The sequence below is a fragment of the Acomys russatus genome, chromosome 4 (genome assembly GCF_903995435.1).
Source record: "Acomys russatus chromosome 4, mAcoRus1.1, whole genome shotgun sequence".
Taxonomy (NCBI): domain Eukaryota; kingdom Metazoa; phylum Chordata; class Mammalia; order Rodentia; family Muridae; genus Acomys; species Acomys russatus.
Window position 1 is genome coordinate 56,924,476 of NC_067140.1, and position 20,319 is coordinate 56,944,794.

General features: G+C 42.3%; 1 protein-coding gene across 6 annotated transcripts in view; it reads right to left on the reverse strand.

The window, feature by feature from the left end:
• The window catches only part of Ttbk2 (tau tubulin kinase 2), a 115,731-nt gene that overhangs the window by 14,333 nt on the left and 81,079 nt on the right, over positions 1 to 20,319 (reverse strand). For all 6 annotated transcript variants that reach the window (XR_007830520.1, XM_051144447.1, XM_051144448.1 and 3 more), the window contains 2 exons: positions 5,511 to 5,668; positions 1,128 to 1,344 (listed from right to left, as the gene is read on the reverse strand). Coding sequence is in view for 5 of the 6 variants with exons in the window: in XM_051144447.1 (XP_051000404.1) it covers positions 1,128 to 1,344; positions 5,511 to 5,668 (375 nt within the window). In the remaining variant the exon portion in view is untranslated. The remainder of the gene's footprint in view (positions 1 to 1,127; positions 1,345 to 5,510; positions 5,669 to 20,319) is intronic.

Genomic DNA, 20,319 nt, shown 5'->3' on the forward strand with positions numbered 1-20,319 from the left:
ACACTGAAAATTAATGTTTGGTACCTAAACCTGAGCACTTTGTACCACATTAGCTAAAATATCATAATTTCAAATATTTAAAGTAATTATCACTGGAGCTGGAAAGATGGCTCAGTGGAGAGGCAGCAGAGAAGATCACTTGCAAAGGACCTGGGCTTAGTTCCTGGCACTCACATGGTGGCTCATAACCATCCAAAACTCCAGTCCAGGGGACCTGGATGCCTTCCTCTGACCTTCAGAGACACTAGACACACATTGGTGCAAATCCATACATACACACAGATACATACATACATACATACATACAGGTAAAATAGTTATATACATAAAAATATCTAAAAAATTAAAAAATAGTGATACTTTGTTCTACTTTACACTCAAAATTGAGAACTATAAACTGGTGGGATTATTTAGTGGATAAGTTTCTTTCTATCTTTTTAATTAATACAGTTATATCAGCTGGGTATGGTGGCACACGCCTGTAATCCCAGCACTCAGGGAGGCAGAGGCAGGTGGATTGTTGTGAGTTCGACGCCAGCCTGGTCTACAAAACGAGTCCAGGACAGTCAAAGCTACACAGAGAAACTCTGCCTCAAAAAAACAAACAACGCTGGACGTGGTGGCGCACGCCTTTAATCCCAGCACTCGGGAGGCAGAGGCAGGCGGATCGCTGTGAGTTCGAGGCCAGCCTGGTCTACAAAATGAGTCCAGGATGGCCAAGGCTACACAGAGAAACCCTGTCTCGAAAAACCAAAAAACAAACAAACAACACAAACACAATTTGCCTCCTTCCCTCTCTTCCCTTAACTCTCCCCACGAACCCTTGCCCCCCAACTGCTTGGTCCATACGATGTTCTATGTATAGGGTGTATGTATGTGTGTATATATGTATGTATATGTGTATGTATGTGTGTATATGATTTCAGCGCTGAGCACTTGCTGTTGGATAAACAGTTTGGGAGGTCTTCCCTGGTTCGACTATGGAGGGCTGAGACTGGGATAACCAGGGTTTGATCTCCAGGACTAACATGGTAGAAAGGACAATGTACTTGTGTGCGTGTGCATACACACACACACACGCACACACACACGCGCACACACACACACACAACTGTGTAGTTACATACTTTACAAATTCCAAGCTTGATCTTGTTCTTGTTGATATCCATCTCTTCCCAGACATCTTTTTCCTGAGGGCGAGGGTGCCCCGGAGACCCAGGCGGTCTATCTGGTGATGCACCCACAGGCAGACCGTTCTCTCCGTCACTAAGCTGCTCATCTGGAAACACTTCGTCTGTATTTTCTCGAAGTAAGTCTCCTGGGATGGGGGTGGCATTTGCAATTCTGAAAAGTAAAGGGAAGGAACCAGAAAACTTCAAAAGATCAGAATCAAATGTTACCATTAGACCATACTACATTTTATCTCTAAATTTAAGTAACAAGTCTATACATAATTAAGAGTAAAGCAAAACTCTTCTAACACTAATTTTATGTCAATTCTACTAAATTGTGAGAAATTAGAATTTCCAATGTGGCCAGACATGGTGGTGCACACTTTTAATACCAGCACTCAGAGGCAGAGGCAGGTGAATCTCTGTGAGTTCAAGACCAGCCTGGTCTACCGAGTGAGTTCCAGGACAGCCAGGGTTACATGGAGAAACTCTGTCTCAAAAAACTAAATAACCAAATGAAAAAAACAAAACAAAAAGCCTACAAAACCACAGAAATGAAAATCAAAACCAACTGATAAAAGATCAATAAGACAAAGAAATCACCCAAGTGAAACAAAGCACTGTGCACTGCTTTTTCACTACAGAGTTCACTAAGCTCCTACTACATGTAAGGAAGGCCCCATGCAGTAAAAAAGGAGAAAAAAAACCTCTTTGGTTTTCTGTCCGTGGAAAGTAGAAATTCTAAAATTACAGAATTCATACAGTTCTACATGAGAAAAATACAAAATACGAATGGGTATTTGTATATCTATTTCTTTTTTCCTTTATATTGAGAGAGGGTCTTACTTTGATCCCACATTGGGATTGATTACGAGATCTTCCCAATTCCTGGGTTACAGGAGTATGCCATCATGCTTGGTATCCATATTTCTTTTGAATGAATTCCAGGTCCTATTTACATAGCTGTCATCACTTAGCCTTTTAGTTTTTAGTCATCACTTCCTAACTCAAAAGGCCTCTGATAACTCTATTCTCTATAAATATTAGTGTTTAAAAAAATTAATTCTGGCTGAACATAATATTTAGCAAACAAAGAAACTTCTAACAAGTAACCTGAAATGTCTGAACATAGGAAAACAGTCTTCAGAGGACTATGTTGACATATGGCATTACTGTGAGCAGCATAACCTTGCCAGGCATGGTGGCGTACACTTTTAGTTCCTGTGCTTGGGAAGCAGAGGCAGGTAGATCTTTGTGAGTTCAAGGCCAATCTGCTCTAAAATATAGCAAGTTCTAAGTCAGCCAGAGCTATATAATGAGACCCTGTCTCCCAACAAAACAAACAAACAAAAACACCCCAAAAATTTGAAAACAAACAAACAAAGGAGGAAACCCTCTCAGACAACCACACTAAAGGAGACCTGTTACCATGGCATGACTGTTCTGAGAACGCTTCATTTCCTTCTGAGAGCACCAGTAATGTCATGGCCTTTGCTACCTCCTCTGCCTTAGCTGGTCAATTTTTAGTGATCGCTTTGTCAATATTGTAGGTAAATACTCTAGAAAATTAATTCTTCACTGACCATGGTTCTCACAAGAAAACCTCACAGTCTAGTAAAGCAACCCCTGCAGTTCAGACACAAGAACAGAGTGAAGAAGTGGTCTGGCCTGAAGGAGTCCAAACAGACAAATGATTAAAGATCAGAGATAAACTGAGCCCTGGAAGGCTAGTCTCCTGACCAGACCTTCTTCACACTTTGATCCCTCAATGTTGCAAACCCTCCCCATGCCCATTCCTCTCCCGCTCTACAACTTCTCCATTTCCTAGTTCCTTTCTCTACTCCTCAGGAGCCAACCGCAGCTGTCCCAGCTTCCTCAGGGTTATACAGTATCACACACAAGGGGCTCGTCCCCATCCTCTCGTCCACATGACTCAGGTTTCTCCTTTGTATTTACTCCTAATTTTTTATTATTTTCATATTATGTTTTCCCTTGTCCTAAACTCTCTTATTTAGAGCTTGACAAAAGGAGAGAAGCAACTCCTCACCAAGGAAAGAATGGCATGTTGAAAAGTAAGAACACTAAAAGGAAGGGTGGAAACTAGCTCAGCTGGCACAGAATTTGGCCAGCATGTGCCGTGGCCCTGGATTCATCGCTAACACCTATGAAAAAGAAAGGATGAGAAGGAAAAAAAGAAGGAAAAGAAAGTAGGGGCTGCAGAGATGGCTTATACCCATCTGTACCTCCAGTCCCAGGGGATATGACACCCTCTTCTAGACTTCACAGGCAACAGGCAGGAACATGGCACACATATATACATGTAGGCAAACACTCATAAGATAATAATAAATCTTAAAATCTATCCAAATTAAAACAAAAAGCAGTATGGTGGCACAAACTTGTAATGCAAGCACTCAAGCGGCTGAGGCAGGAGGATCAGCACAAGTCCAAAGCCAGTCTAGGCTACACAGTGAATTCAAAACCAGTCTGGAATGCATAGCGAAATCTTACCTTAAAAAAAAAAAAAAAACCAAAACAACAACAACAACAAAAAAAACAACAGGAGGTGGTGGCGCACACTTTTAATCCAAGCACTCGGGAGGCAGAGACAGGTGGATCACTGTGAGTTCGAGGCCAGCCTGGTCTACAAAGTGAGTCCAGGACAGCCAAGGCTACACAGAGAAAAACCCTGTCTGGAAAAACCAAACAACAACAACAGAACCCCAAAAACTCAAAAGGAAAAGGATCTAATATAAGTAAAAGATAAAAACATTAAAAAATGGAAATAGGGGCTGGAGAGATAGCTCAACAGTTAAGAGCAGTTGCTATCCTTGCAACTGTTGGGTTTGGCTCCTAGAACCCACATGGTGGCTTATAAATGTTTATAATTCCAGTTTCAGGGAATCTGACACTCCCCTCTGACTTCTCTGGATGCCCAGAGCAGGTGTGTGTGCGCGCGCACACACACACACACACAGGGAGAGAGAGAAAAAAAGAGAGAGAGGGAGGGAGGGAAGATGGGAGAGAAGGAGGGAAAGAGGGAAGGAGGGAGGGAGGGAGGAAGGGAGGGAGGGAGGGAAAGAGGGCAAGTGGTGGGCATAATGAGGCACACCAGTAATTCTGGATGCAGGAGAATGAGAGTAGGAGGATTGCAAATTCAAGGTTAGATTGGTTATATAGCAAAACTCCTGCCTCAAACAAACAAATAACCCCAGCAAATAAATATGAAAAAAAAAAAAAAAAAAAGAAAAAAAGAATATAGACAGAAGCACACCATAACAATTCCTAATACTCTATATTAGTTAAATAACTTTCATAATAAGGATATGCTTACATGTTTTGTTCCTATACAGTTAGAAAAAATAATGACTATGCTGTGGAATGGCGGTGCAGGCCTTTAATCCTCGCACTAGAGAGGCAGAGGCAAGCAGATCTCTGAGTTCAAGGCCAGCCTGTTTTACAAAGTGAGGTGCAGGGCTACACAGAGAAACCCTGTCCTGAAAACCCCAGAACAAATAAACAAATAAATAGAAAAAAGAAAGGAACGAATAAAGGATGAAGAAAGAAAGAATAATTATAACTCATTTTTTCTAGGTTCCCATATATACTCTTTTGTTTGTTTTGGCTTTTTTTTTTCTCTCTTCCCCCCCCCCCCCCCTTCTCTCTCTCTCTCTCTCTCTCTCTCTCTCTCTCTCTCTCTCTCTCTCTCTCTCTCTCTCTCGGTTTTTCAAGACAGGGTTTCTCTGTGTAATAGCACTGGCTGCTCTGGACTCACTTTTGTAGACCAGGCTGGCCTTGAACTCACAGAGTTCTTCCTGCCTCTGTCTCCCAAGTGCTGGGATTACAGGTGTGCACCACCACTACCTAGCCTCCTATATATATTCTTAAGAAATAAGGGCTGGAGAGATGGCTCAGAGGTTAAGGGCACTGACTGCTCTTCCAGAGGTCCTGAGTTCAATTCCCAGCAACCACATGGTGGCTCACAACCATCTATAATGAGATCTGGTGCCCTCTTCTGGTGTGCAGGTGTACATCAAGGCAGAGCACTATATACATAATAAATAATATTTAAAAATGCTCCCTCTATTTTGAAGAAAACCTACTGTACCTCTGAATCAAAAAGTCACGTCAGCTCTAAGCTCCCATTTCATAGAAGGAACCATTATTATTTTCTGAATTAAGTAATTCCAAAAGCCTAAGTAAGAAAAAGATTAACTCAAGGAAATGTTCAAGGCTTTCCCACGTCTTAGCACTTAACAATTTGAGGGACTCAGGCTGGACTAAAAGAAATTCTTACAGTCAGAAAAGGCATCACTCACTGAACTGTGTAGGACATACCCAATTGCAGCAGGGGTCAAGCGGGTGTGCAACTGAGGGGTGGCAGAGGTGGTGGTGGTAGTTAGGGAGCCATCGGTTCCACTCTTCTCCCAGTCAAAAGGGTCACTTTCAATTACTCCAAAGGTCTTGATGCTATTGTCAAACACGGATGTAAGAAGCTAAACCACAAAGGGGAAAAAACAAAACAAAACAAAACAAAAACACTAGAGTGAGCCAACGGTATAGGTACATTCTTCTATAGCAGAAAGCACACTAATCCTTAAAAAAAGAAAGCAAGTTGGGACTATATGGATGATGATAAGAAATTAATGTTAATTAATTAACTTATATTGAACTTGGTACTTGTGTGTAGTTGTATGAAATACTTTATTGACTCAAGATAAATAATGCAGCCTTTTATTTATAATCTACTCTCAGACAGTTTGGTATAAGAAAGTATGTAACACACAGACACACACACACACACACACACACACATCTATGTATATTCAGGTGAACCACTTATCTGGCTATTTATTTGTAAAGAGGACATTTTTATATGGTTTAACATAAATAAGTAACCAAGACAGGAGCATAAAGAAATTCCTTGTTCTTTGTGTATCTCTTTTAAAACCATGTCTTTGATGAGCCAGGTGGTAGAGCACGTCTCTAATCCTACCATTTGGGAGGCAGAGGCAGGTGGATCTCTGTGAGTTCAAGGCCAGCCTGGTCTACAGAGCAAGTTCCAGGACAGGCAGAGAAACCTTGTCTCAACAAAGAACAAAACCAAAAACAAACAAAACAAAAACCTAAACAAGGGGCTGGAGAGATAGATGGCTCAGAGGTTAAGAGTACTGGCTGCTCTTCCAGAGGTCCTGAGTTCAATTCTCAGCAACCACATGGTGGCTCACAACCATCTATAATGAGATCTGGTGCCCTCTTCTGGTGTGCAGGTGTACATAAAAAAAAAAAAAAAAAAAAAAAAAAAAAACTAAACAAACAAAAATCCTTTATATGTATATATGTGTTTATATGCACAGATAGTCAAATTAAAAGTCAAATTAAAAGTTTGACTTGTTTCATATACAAACCTCATTTTTATTTATTTGTCCATATGCACATTTTCATGAGTAGAGCTTCATCCTCTAATCATTTGTCTTATTCTGCTAGCATCCTGCCCTCTGGGATTCATCTTTACAGTTCGTGTTGCTGACCTGAAACCAGCACTTCTTGTTGAAGCATTTTGCCCACATCTTTGGGGTTTAAAAAGATAAGTCCGGCTAATAAGTGGACAACAGATACTGTAAACAGGGATGATGACAAAGGTGCTAAGAACCAACTAGGACCAGTTAGGAGGCGACTTGTCAGTTAAGCCAGCATGGTTACAGTGGACATAAGTGATTTGAATATGATTTGGAAAAGAGCCAAAAATCTTGTTGACACAGCTGAGGAAGGCTGTGAGAGCAAGGACAGAACAAAGGCTAAGTTAAATTTCTGTCCTGAGCATTGAACAAACTGCATGAAATGGAAAGTGCTGTTTTTGGTAACTGGGAAAATCTGCAGAGCAGCTTGGTGAATCATTACTGTATACTAATATTTATAGTCATAGTTAATTTCACTTAGAGACCTTATCAAGGAGGTTTGAAAACAAAGACCCAGGATACCCAAAGTTGTGTGTGAAGATGACTTCACAAAGGAAACCAAGGTTAAAAGTGGTCAGTGAAGCCCAAACACTAGAATGTACAGTTCTAAAAAACAATCCAAGAAAGCATCTTTCAACAAAGCGCATCAAGTGCTGTCACATAAATCTATCACTCTGAGGATTTAATTTTTCTTTTTCTTTTAATCTACTGTAAACCCCAAGAAGCCAGCACATAGCTGATCTTTGTTTTTTTTTTTCTTTGTTGTTGTTGTTGTTGTTGTTTTGTTTTTTGAGACAGGGTTTCTCTGTTTAACAGCCCTGGCTACCTGGAACTCTCTTTGTAGACCAGGCTGACCTTGAACTCACAGAGATCTGCCTGCCTCTGCCTTCCAAGTGCTGGGATTAAAGGTGTGAGCCACCACACCCAGCCTCACATATCTGATCTTATTCATCACTGCATCTTCAGGAACAAAAAAGGTGCCTTACAAATGTTACTTTAAAAATATTTCAAGAATAAATAATTAGCAAAAATACCTATTGAAGATTTATATAACTTTTATTTTCACTAAGGCATGATTATAAAATCTTGGTAATTATTTTGGTGCTAATTGTTTATATAGGTTACCTTTGTTATAGCCAGGGGTACCCCAGAACATCGTAAGTACAGGGTTACAGAGAAAACGAGGAGCCTGGGCATGCAGCTTTAGTTGTATAGTACTTCCTCACAAACACGAGGGCCCTGAATCTGATCCTATGGACCATAATGCAGAATGGGGAGTCCAGGGTGGAGAGGCAGGAAGAGAGGGTTGGAGGGAGGAAGGGGAACCCATGAAAGAAAGGAAGGGGGCTGGCACCTAAGATTTTCTTATATTTTTTTGTTGTGAGTCTAGCCTTTAATGGCCGAGCCATCTCTCCAGCCCACCTAAGATTTTCTAAATCAAGGTTGTCACGAGTTCTTTCAAAACTTTTCGTTATTATTATTATTATTATTAGTAGTAGTAGTAGTGGTGGTGGTGTGTTTGTGGGTGGGTGTGCATGTGTCATAATGTGCACATGGTATAAGGCACCACATTCAGTTTAAAACAACTTATTTTTGTTAAACTGGGATATACAATAAAATCAACTTTTAAAGCACATTATTCAAGACAGAAAGAGCAATCAAAAACGAGATTCTGAGTAATTTGAATTTTCTATTTCGTCTCTATAATTTCAAAAGGTTTGTTTCAAAATTTCTTTCTTCTTCTTCTCCTTCTCCTTCTCTCTCCTCCTCCTCCTCCTCCTCCTTCTTCTTCTTCTTATTCTTCTTCTATCAAGACAGGGATTCTCTGTGTAACAGTCCTGGCTATCCTGGAAATCACTTTGTAGACCAGGATGGCCTCAAACTCACAGCTATCCACCTGTCTCTGCTTCCAGAGTGCTCACCACTGCCCGACTTTAAAATGTATTTTCTAAAGTAACTGATTCAATATCTAGCCACAAGCAGCCCCACAAAGATGTTTGATGCTAGTTTCCAGAGTCATCAGACAGCTCGTCAGCACAAAATACAATCACAGTGTCATTTATCTTCGTATGAAACTTCAATTTAGCATTTGAAAGAAAACAGGGACAGGAACTATTTCTAGTGTGATATATTGAATTTCACTGAGGATCTTGACTTTTGTATTCTAATTGAATAAATGCAAACTAATGGATCAATACAGCACTTACCCCAGAGAGTACAATGCAGTATTGGCTTGGCTAACAAAGGGCCTCATTTTAGTGCCACGTAAGATGCAGTTGTGGTGGCGCATGCCTGTAGGAGTTGCTGGAGGAGGAGAAGGCAGAAGGATCACTTGTTCGAGGCCAGCCTGGGCTACACATCTTAAATACACAGAGAAACCCTGTCTCAAACCCCCGCCCTCCCCCCCCCAAAAAAAACAAAAACACCAAAGAAGATCAAACAGGTTAAAAATGCACCCTTCCCCCCTTTTCTGCTCTTCGGAGTATTTTGACCATGTGGGAGCAAACCCAATAGCTGTACTGCACCTACTGTCTGGAGGACAGATCCAGCCAGGCAGAAGACAGTGACAGAGAACAAGACACAGCATCAGCTGTTTTCAAGGCTTCTGTTTTAATTTTGTTAAGTCTAAAGTTTAATTTAAATTTTATCAGTATGAGCAAGTGCCTGCATTTATGTACATGTACTCATATGTGCCTGGTACCCAAGGAGACCAGAAATGGGCATGAGATCCCCTGGAACAGAGTTAGACAGTTTGACTCACCAAGGTGCTAAGGCACAGCCCTAACCACAGGGCACAGCATGTAGCATGGATGTGGCTTTCATCATAAGCCACAGCACATGCTTCCTTTCATTACGGTGGTGTTCCACAATACTACCTTTACGCCAAACAGACGGCATCTTAACCAGATCAGCAATGTCTGCTTAGAAAAGCTCTTAGCTGGGTTTGTTGACTGCTGATGCTCCTTCACTTCACAGAAGAATATCCAGTATCATTCTGGAGTACCTAGCCACTCCTCCCAGCTACCTGTATGCAAATCTGTCCTAATTTCAAGAGGCTTCTAAGGGAAAAGCTAGAATATGCAGGCTGAGCAAGACTAAGGAGAAGCAGGAGCCACCACCCATACAGAATGAAGACTCTGCAATATAGTGGCTCTCAGGCCACCCATACCCCTGTAACTCCTCGCTCGTGTGTTGTAAGTAAACCCAATAAAATCAGTTTACTGGTCCCTCAGGGTGAACTCTGGTGAAACTGAACTCTGGTTTGTCTTTTGTTTTTGTTTTTTTGTTGTTGTTGTTTGGTTGGTTTTTTTTTGTTTTTCGAGACAGGGTTTCTCTGTGTAGTCTTGGCTGTCCTGGACTCACTTTGTAGACCAGGCTGGCCGCAAATTTACAGAGATACGCCTGCCTCTGCCTCCTGAGTGCTGAGATTAAAGGTGTGTGCCACCCTGCCCAGTGAACTCTGGTTTGTCAATGACATTGCTTAGTCTTCTCCCACGAAGAAAATTCTCACAAGAGATGGGAAATTTCTATTTTTTTATGCTTCATGTTATGAAGAAAGAAAAACAGTAAATAGAAATCTTAGAAGAATAAAAAAATGGAAATATGGAAAAATGGAAGAATTTATACATGAAGATTGAGTTATGGCTGAATGTTTCTCCAGAATGAAAAAGAAAACTGAAGCCGAGCGTGGTGGCACACACCTTTAATCCCAGCATTCGGGAGGCAGAGGCAGGTGGATCTCTGTGAGTTTGAGGCCAGCCTGGTCTACAAAGTGAATCCAGGACAACCAAGGCTACACAAAGAAACCCTGTCTTGAAAAACAAAACAACACAAAAAAAGAAAAAAGAAAAAGCTGAAGGAAAGGCCCCTGCATGGACTTAACACCCGAGATGAAAGTGAAATTAAAGGCTAAATGATTGGTATGTTTCTCTAACAGTCCAAGGGATTTCACTCCCCAGACACTAGATGTAAATCCATATGAAATGTTATTTAGACAACCATAACTCATTAGCGATTTTCTCCTTGACAAAAAACTGTTACCCAGATAGAAAACTCCAGATGCTGGCTCACTGCTATACTTACTTACAGCCTAAAAAGCAGACTTACTATTATTTTAATCAGAAAATTAAATGATGGCTAAAATTCTTTTTCTCTTTCTAGAATCAACAGGGAAAAATCTTCACACTGACTCTAGCCAACAGCTATCAAAGTGCCTGAAAGCAGACCCTGGTGCAACTTAGGAGTCCAAAGGAAAGAGGAGGAAATCTCTTGTCAACCCATCAAGACATTCTAATGCACTTTGACGTGGGCATCTAAAAATATCCTGTGTTCTGGCTTCTCCTGTTCTTCCTTACATCTCTCTCCAGGTCCCACCAGTCAAGAACTGCCCTTACACATGTTTATTGTATGAATGTACTCTTTTTTCTTTCTTTTTTCTTTTTGGCTTTTTGAGACAGGCCTGGACTCACTTTGTAGACCAGGCTAAGTTTGAACTCACAGACTTGCCTGCCTCTGCCCGCCACTGCACCCCACTTAACGATGCACTCTGGAGGCCCTTCAGATACACCCAATGAGGGAATATCCTGACTGCTATACCCAACCCCCATTCAACTGGATGAAGCCAGATCACTCATTGCCCCAATTCTATAACAGCAGTTAGGGTTATTTCATGGGGTAGTGGTGATGAAAATAGCAGGTAAAATTTGGCTAGGAAGTTTAGGGTAAAAAGACCCTAAAGAAAAGTAACCAGTCTTTCTTGGATAAAAAGGCAGAAATATCCCTGTACTTCTTGGCAGCCTCATCTCTGCCAGACTCCACACATGCCAAAAGGATTTTGATCTCTGATCTGGCTCCTAAATGACTCTAGGAAAAAAACCTTTTCAGAGCAGGAGAATGCTGAGGTAGAAGCTTGTTAAGCAAAACCTTCTGATCACGAGCATAGACTCCTAGCCTGGGTAGAAACCTAACTTTCCCATTGGGGCTAGGTCAGTTCCTAGCCAAGGGAACACCCCATCGAAGGCAGCATCACCTTAAGCCCTGCTAAAGGGTTAATTCTTTATGTTACTGGCCTCCTTTACAGGCTCATGGAGATCACCTTCACCAAATGATCCCTAGTCACTTTCTGTCTCTAGAGACTTTATAGAAAGTCAGCAGGATGGTCAAATCTTAAGGAAAAAATGGGCTGGAGATGGCTGTGTGGTTAAGAACACTATATGTTCTTCCAGAGGTCCTGAGTTCAATTCCCAACAACCACATGGTAGCTCACAACCATGTATAATGGGATCTGATGCCTTCTTCTGGCTTGCAAGTGTACATGCAGGTGGAGCACTGTGTACACAGTAAATAAGTAAATCTTAAAAACAAAACAAAACAAAAACAAAAGAAAAAACAAAAAACATTTACTTTAGGGCTGGAGAGATGGTTCAGTGGTTAAGAGCACTGCCTGCTCTTCCAAAAGACCCTGGTTCAATTCCTAGCACCCACATGGCAGTTCATAACTGTCTGTAACTCCAAGATCTGACACCCCTACACCAACACACATAAATTAAAATTAAATAAATTTTTTTTTAAATGAAAAAAAGAAAATGTGTAACAAAAAGGGAGGAATACTAAGAAATGTTTTGTTTTATTTTCCCCTATCAAAGGAGGCTAGTCTGCCAAAGACCAATATTCCATAATCTCTCCACATACTGTCAAACTTTAAAAGACATTAAAATTTTTTTGTTTTATTTTGTTTTTGTTTGAGACAGTTTCTCGCTATGTAGCCCTGATTGACCTAGAATTTGCGATGTAGGCAAGGCTGACTCTCAACTTACAGGGATCCACCTAACTCTGCTTCCCAAAAACTGGGATTAAAGACATGAACCAAGCTGGGCATGGTGGCACACACCTTTAATCCCAGCACTCGGAGGCAGAGGCAGGGGGAATCTCTGTAAGTTCAAGGCCAACCTAGTCTACAAAGCAAGTCCAGGATAGCCCAGGTTACACAGAGAAACCCTGTCTTGAAAAGCAAAGCAAAACAAAACAAAAAGACATGAACCACTGTGCTTTGCTAGACATTCAAATATTTTAATTTCCTCTACTGGTACAACTTCTGTTTACCCAAAGACCACGCTGCACTCCCATAATATAATGGCGCCTTCTTTCTTTTTGCATTTCTTTTGAGCTGCTTTCCAAATTAGCAAATTAGGAGTAGACTGTGATATTGAACCTCAGCCAATGAGAAACAGCCAACAACCCCTTATATTAGTTAGGAATTAAAGACAGAGGTATCTTGGTCACATGAGCTACTTGCTAGCCTGGTTTGGGTTCTGGCATACCCTATTTGCAAAAAGAAATTGCTGGTTACTTTTATTTGGTTCATGTGTTTCTTTGTTTGACATCAGAGATAATCTTTTCTTTGTTGTTTAGTTTTTCTTTTTTCTTTTTTTTTTTTTTTTTTTAAGATTTATTTATTTATTATGTATACGATGTTGTGTTCACGTGTAACACCTGCACTCCCGAAGAGGGCACCAGATCTCATTATAGATGGTTGTGAGCCACTTTGTGGTTGCTGGGAATTGAACTCAAGACCCTGGGAAGATAGCAGCCAGTGCTCTTAACCTCTGAGCCATCTCTCCAGCCTTGTTGTTTAGTTTTTCAAGACAAGGTTTCTCTGTGTGTATCCCTGGCTATCCAGGAAATCACTGTAGACCAGGCTGGCCTCGAACTCACAGAGATCTGCCTGCCTCGGTCTTCCAAGTGCTGTGATTAAAGGTGTGTGCCACATCGCCCGGATAAGAATATCCTTTTCTAACTGCTGTGTTAACTTCTTGCATGAATTGAGAAACACGCCCATAGCCCTCAGAAGCATATCTATTAAGGCAACAAAACAAAATACTGCTTTTCAAAGTTGAGCTCAATCTGGTGGTGGCTCACACCTTTAATACCACCACTTGGGAGAGGCAGAGGCAGGGGGAGCTCTGTGAATTCGAGGCCAGCGTGGTCTTCATAGAGAGTTCCTGGATAGTCAGGGCTACATATATCCAAAGACCATGTCTGAAGCAAACAATAAAAAGCTCAGCTCAGGAAATTACTCCGATATAGTAGAAAATAAGTGACTGGAGATAACATCTGGGCTGGGTTATCGAGTAATGATAAGTAATGTTAGGTCACACAGATATTCCAGGAAGGACTTGCCAGGCATAAGGACTGGGGAGCCTTATCTGACAACATCAAGAAGACAAGCATAGCCCAGTCATACAAGCACCATAAGAATGAAAGGAGAGAAGGGCAAAGGGGTAGGCACAAGAAATGACCCACTTCTCTCTACTCCACCACTTATAGCTAAGTCAAGGTCATCATTAAATCTATCCTCCTGGTCACAGAGAAGACTATCCACTCCACTGCATATAGAACTTGACCAGGATGACTGAGTTCTGGCTAGTAATAGAATGTTATAGATCATTGTGAGACCTGAACAAACATCCACGCCTGCTCTTCCCCTGACTACAAAAAGCCTGTATGCACAAGAAACCACTTGAGAGTTGCCTGGCAAAGCCACAACAAACTGACTAGTGTGTTACATTATCAAGAAATCTATGTGTTATTTAGACAGTCATTTCCCCCTTTACTTTCCAAAGCACTGCCTCAATATATCTTCCCAACTCAAGTCTTTTCTTCACTGGAATACATACAGCTGAAAAAGCTGTTCTCTTAAAGCACTAAGAGGGAACTGGTGAAATGGCTCAGCTGGTAAAGACACTTGCTGCCCAAGCCTGACAACTAGAGTTTGATCCTTAGACTCCATGTGGTAAAAGGAGAAAATCGACTCTCACACTTTGTCCTTTGATCTATACATGCATCCTGGTATGTGCACCTCCTTACATATAAATATGTGAATGTAAATTTAAAAAGAAACACAAATAGGATCACCACGTCCCTGGTTTTGCTATTGCTGGTGTGTGTGTGTGTGTGTGTGTGTGTGTGTGTGTGTGTGTGTGTGTGTGTTGCTTTTGACACTTTCAAGGCTTCCTGTTCATCTGGCCTCTTGTTTCTCCAACGTCATCTTAAATCATTTATACCCTTCATTTGCAATATTAAGCTCTTATTTCAATCCCTTTCTCACCTCAGGAAGTAAGCATCTGCTCATAACGTCCTTTCTCTTGGTTCTCTTCTCCAGGTGGCCAGCATAGTCCTACCTTTGGGGTACAAGGTGCTACCCTAAACACCTAGATTACCTTTTGGTATTCTCTAACTAAACTTCCTTTGCTTCAAGCAGCCCCTCGGTGCCTCAGGTCACATGTTACCAGGAATTGGGGATTTAGATTAGTAGCAGACTGCTTACTTAGCAAAGACAAGGCTTTGTGTTGGCCCCAGCACCAAGAGGGGTAGATAAACAAACAAACAAACAAACAAACAAACCCACAAAATCACAGAAACGAAGAAACAAAATCACAAGAAACATGTTTTCAGTGTCAGGGAACCCCACAACTGCTTTAAGTTTCCCAAAGCAAGAAGTAAGGCTACAACATTTTGGTGTAGCATTAATTTAAATGGACTCATTTTTATGGGTATGGTGGTATATATCTGTGTCCCAGAATTTGGGAAGAAGAGGCAAACAGATCTTTGAGTTCAAGGCCAGCCTTGTCTACCTAGTGAGTCCCAGGACAACCAGAGTTACATAATGTCTCCAAAACAAAACCAAACACACAACAGTTTATTTTGTTTTGTTTTGTTTTGTACTTAGATTTTTTTCTTATATTTTCTGGTTCAAAGAACAAAAGCAATGGTCCCAATGTAAGACTCAATTTACTCAACATCTAGGCAGGTGCTAGCATCTGATTTAAAAGAAGAAGTGCATCTAGGGCAATGGTTCAGGGGTTAAAGTACTTGTCATGAAAGTGTGAGGAGTGTGAGGTCCAAATCCCCACATGCAAATGGCCAGAGACAGGGGATCCCTGGTACAAACTGGCTAAACCAGCTTTATTGCTTAGCTCTGGGTTCAACTGAGGGACCCTGCCTCCCAAAATCAACCTTAGACCTCTACATGCACACCTTCCCCCACACACACACACATACACATTTACACATGTATGGAAGAAAGGGGGAAAATCTTGTTTCTCTAGGATTAAAAGAGATAAAACCCCCTGGCAACAGGCAAAGAGACACCTATTGGTGGTGGTGTTCTTTGTTTGTTTGTTTGTTTGTTTGTTTGTTTGAGACAGAGTTTGCTTTGTAGACCAGGCTGGTCTCAAACCCATAGAGATCTGCCTGCCTCTGCCTCCCAAGTGCTGGAATTAAAGGCATGTGCCACCACCGCCCAGCTGCTGGTGGTGTTCTTATATCAGTCAGAGGCAGAGCTGAATAAAATGAAATCCAGGTAGCCCAGCATGGAAAGAGGAAGACAAAGACCTGGGGACCGCCATGCCACCCACAGCCCTGCCCTCCAGCGCACAGTAAAGGTGAGCCATAGACACCCATTTGCAGCCACACCATGTAGCAGCACGGATGAAGGATGTTACCCAGGGGCCCACCTGCCTCCAATGTGCAAGTATGTGGTGGTCAGATGGGAGAAAGAGAAGTGGGGCAGCTTGATCATAACGGAGAGAGATGGAACTGGCAACTTGAGGGTAGAGGGGAGTGGCCTGTTTTGAGCAGCCAGCCCTGCCACCTGGGGCCACGGTGAAGTCCCAGCCCAAGCTACCACTGTTGAGTCCATGGCCATGCATGGGCCACAGAGGAACACATGGATGTCCAGGGACTTTACATAACTAGCTCCATCCCTCACTGCATGAGGCCCTCTGGAGAGCTGGTCCCATCTCTCACCAGCAGCAGCACTCTGGAGAGGACCCTGACCTTGCCCAGGAAGCAAAGTAGAGCTGTCCCTAAGGGGCTGAGTGTGTGAGTATGGGAGAGCTGACTTTGCCACGTGTCTGCTGTGGGGTGACACAGGTGCAGAGGTGATCACCACCACCTTGCCCCACCTTCCAACCACAGTTGGGAAAGCTTCCCACAGAGTCATGAGCGCAGGAGAGCTAGCCCAGCTCCTCAACAGCTGCAATACTCACCTGTCCTGCACCTCACCTGGACAGTACGGCACAGTTGACCCTGGTGGAGGGAGCACAGGTGCCCTAGGGGTAAGAGCTGGGCCCCCTACTTGTCTACTGTGAAGTAGAGTGGGTGTGGGGGTGATGCCTTCCCCTCTCTTGCCCCTCACCACCTGCAGCAGTCAGGAGAGCTGGCCCTGGGGTCATGAGAGCTGGTGAGCAGGCCCGGTCCCTCACCTGAGCAGCACAATAGAGCTGGCCCTGGTTGAGGAAGAATAGCTGAGCCAGCCCTGAAGACAGAGTGAGTGAGAGCTGGCTCTGCCACTCATCTGCTGTGAGTTGGCCTGGTGCAGGGGTGATACCCTCCCCCACCGACCACCTGTAGCAGTAGGGAGACCTGGCCTTGGGGTCATAGAGTGGGAGAGCTGTCCCAGCCCTTCACAGGCTGCAGCACTTGGGAAAGAGGGTCCTGCACCTTGACTGGGCAGCATAATGGAGCTGGCTCTGGTGGTATGGGTACAGGTGAACCGGCATGAGAGCTGGAGAGCTTACCCTACCTTCTGCCATGTTGGCATTGGGTGACCTATCCAGAGCAGTGCTGGAGAGCTCACCCTGGTGGTAAGGATAAGAGAGCCAGAGGCTGACCAGCTCAGCTACCACCCAGGGCCAGATCCAGGGCTCTGAATTGGCCTACCCCAAAATCTATATCATCTGCAAGAGGTGTGAAAGATCCAATCCTGCCCTTCTAAAGCTGCAGGATATCCATGACAAAGGACAACAACAGAAAAGCTGGGAGGAGGCCAGGAAAGGATTCATTATTGATGGTGTCACAGAAGCCAGAGACCTCTAGCCAGACCAATGTCTCATTGCAATAAACATTTGCAAGTGAAGATGTGTGGACAGAGGGGTGTACTATAGGACATACTGAGACATACTACAGCTTCCACAATGAGATGTTTTCTATGCTTTGTTGTTGTTTGTATGTTTTATTTTGGGGGGAAGGCTGCAAGGGTGAAGGGTGGATATGAGGGGATGGGAAGATGAGTGGGACTGGGGTACATGATGTGAAACAAAGAATCAATAAAAAGTAAAACACAAAGCAAAAACAAAGACAAAACCCTGATAGAACATAGATACTAAGTACTAATAAACACATTTTTTTGTTGTTGTTGAATCAGGGTATTACTACAGCCCAATATGGCCTCAAATACATGTTCTTTCTGCCTCACCTTCCAGTGTGCTGGGATTATGGGCATGCACTACTGTACCTAATTAGAAACGTAAAGAAAACCTTAGATTTATTTATTATGTATACAGTGCTCTGCCTGCATGTACACCACCTACAGGCCAGAAGATGGCATCAGATTCTATTATAGATGATTGTGAGCCACCATGTGGTTACTGAGAATTGAACTCAAGACCTCTGGAAGAGCAGTCAGTACTCTTAACCTCTGAGCTATCTCTCCAGCCCCATTCTTCACCTTTATTCTAAGTGAGACAATATATAAGAAGTTTTGATAAATAACAAAATAGCTATTTTCCCTAAGTCTGTACCTGCTATCAGAGTGTGCAGCAATAGGCTATTGGATGAGGTCTTATCCTGTGTGACTTGATAAAATAATGACTATAAAAATTCCTTAATCTTTATTTACAAAACAGACACTTAAAAAAAAAAAGTTTTTTTTTTATCATGTACACAGTACTCTGCCTGCATGTATGCCTGAAGGCCAGAAGAGGGCACCAGATCTCATTACAGATGGTTGTGAGCCACCATGTGGTTGCTTGGAATTGAACTCAGGACCTCTGGAAGAGCAAACCAATGCTCTTATCCTCTGAGCCAATCTCTCTAGGCCCCAAAACAGACACCTTTTAAGTGAACGTTGACTCTGACACTTCCTTATTATAAAAATGTATGTTTTCAATTTGGTCTGAGCTCTGAATCTATGCAGTTGGAAATCCACACTGACATAGCTAAGGAGTCAGTTATGCTGCTCCAGGGTGGAGGAGGGTTGTTAGTCTTAACTGTAAGGCTATAATGTGAAGAATCCCATGTAACAGTAATCAAAATCACATTTAAAAATGAAAAAGTCCCTGAGATGGCCTCTCTGTGTAGCCTTGGCTGGCCTAAAACTCACCATATAGTGAGTCAAGGTCAGAATGGCCTTGAACTCACAAAATCTACCTGTTTATGCCTCTTTAACACTAGGGTTAAAGGTGTGTACTACCATGCCCAGATTTCAGATTGAAATTAACTATATGGAAAGTATTAGTTCACAAGAACATTTAGATTCAAAGAAGATTCTTCTCAAATGAAGATCCTAACAGTGCACATAAAAGCAAGCGAATAAAGCTGAAAAGCTCAGATCTTCTTGAAAACTCATATCACATGACACTGGTCACAAAACACTTCATTGTATCAACAGTTCTCCCCACTTATCTTCTTCTGTCATCTATTCTCTCCCACTCATTGCTCATGAAACATCAGAGAGCAGAAGAGAATCAGATTATTTACGTGTGCCAAGCATCATGCCCACTCATTCCCCGCCAAGGAAGAAAATAAACACTTAGTTCTGTTTCTCAGTGACAGAGATAATCCTTAGAGAGTGTTGAAATGGACAACACTTATTTAACTAGAATCTCTAAATATTAGCTGGTATATGGCCATCTTTCAGACTACAAGGAAAACCAAGAGGCAAATATAAACAAAATCCTAAACCTCCATATCTTTCCCCCAAAAATTTGTGAGTAAAAATTATCAGTATCCAAAATGGGAACGCTGGGCTTCTTAGATCTAGTGCTATAGGTACAACTTTATTGTTTTATTGCAAGTAATATGAATCATCTTCATTTCAGAAGAATAAGTAGAATGCAAATATAAACCCTCTTCAAGGCCTGGAGAGATGACTCAGCAGTTAAGCACACTGCTCTTCAGAGGAGTGGTTTGATTCCCAGCACCCACACGGTGACTCACAACCATCTGTGATTCCAGTTCTAGAGTGTGCTGGCTAATTTTATGTCAACTTGACACAATGTAGAGTCACCTGAGGGAAGAGAGCCTCAACTGAGAAAATGCTCCCACACGATGGAGCTCGTAGATCATCTTTATAACTAGTGATTGCTGTGGTAGGGTCCAGCCCATTCTGGTGGTGCCATCCCTCAGTTGGTGATGCTGGGTCTATAAGAAAGCAGGCTGAGTAAGTGAGGAGGAGCAAGCCAGTAAGCAGCACCCCTCCACGGCCTCTGCATCAGCTCCTGTCTCCAGGTTCCTGCCCTGTTTGAGTTCCTGTCCCAACTTCCTTTAATGATGAACAGTGATGTGGAAGTGTGAGCCAAATAAACCTTTCCCTCCCCAAGTTGCTTTGGTCATGGTGTTTCATAATGGTTATAGTAACCCAAACTAAAACCCAAGCCAACACCCTTTTCTGACCTCTGCAGACACCAGACAGAGACAGACATAAAAGCAGGCAAAATATCCATTATATATAAAATAAATAAATTGGCTCACTTAGGTCTCTCAAACCCAAGGTTTGTTGACTCTCTGCTTTATATCCTGTCTATACCTGAAATAACAGCTGTAATTTCACAGAGAAATAATTACTATATGAAAATGAATTCACTTTGGGATAGGCATGAGCTCTGACAACACTTTAGGATTTAAAA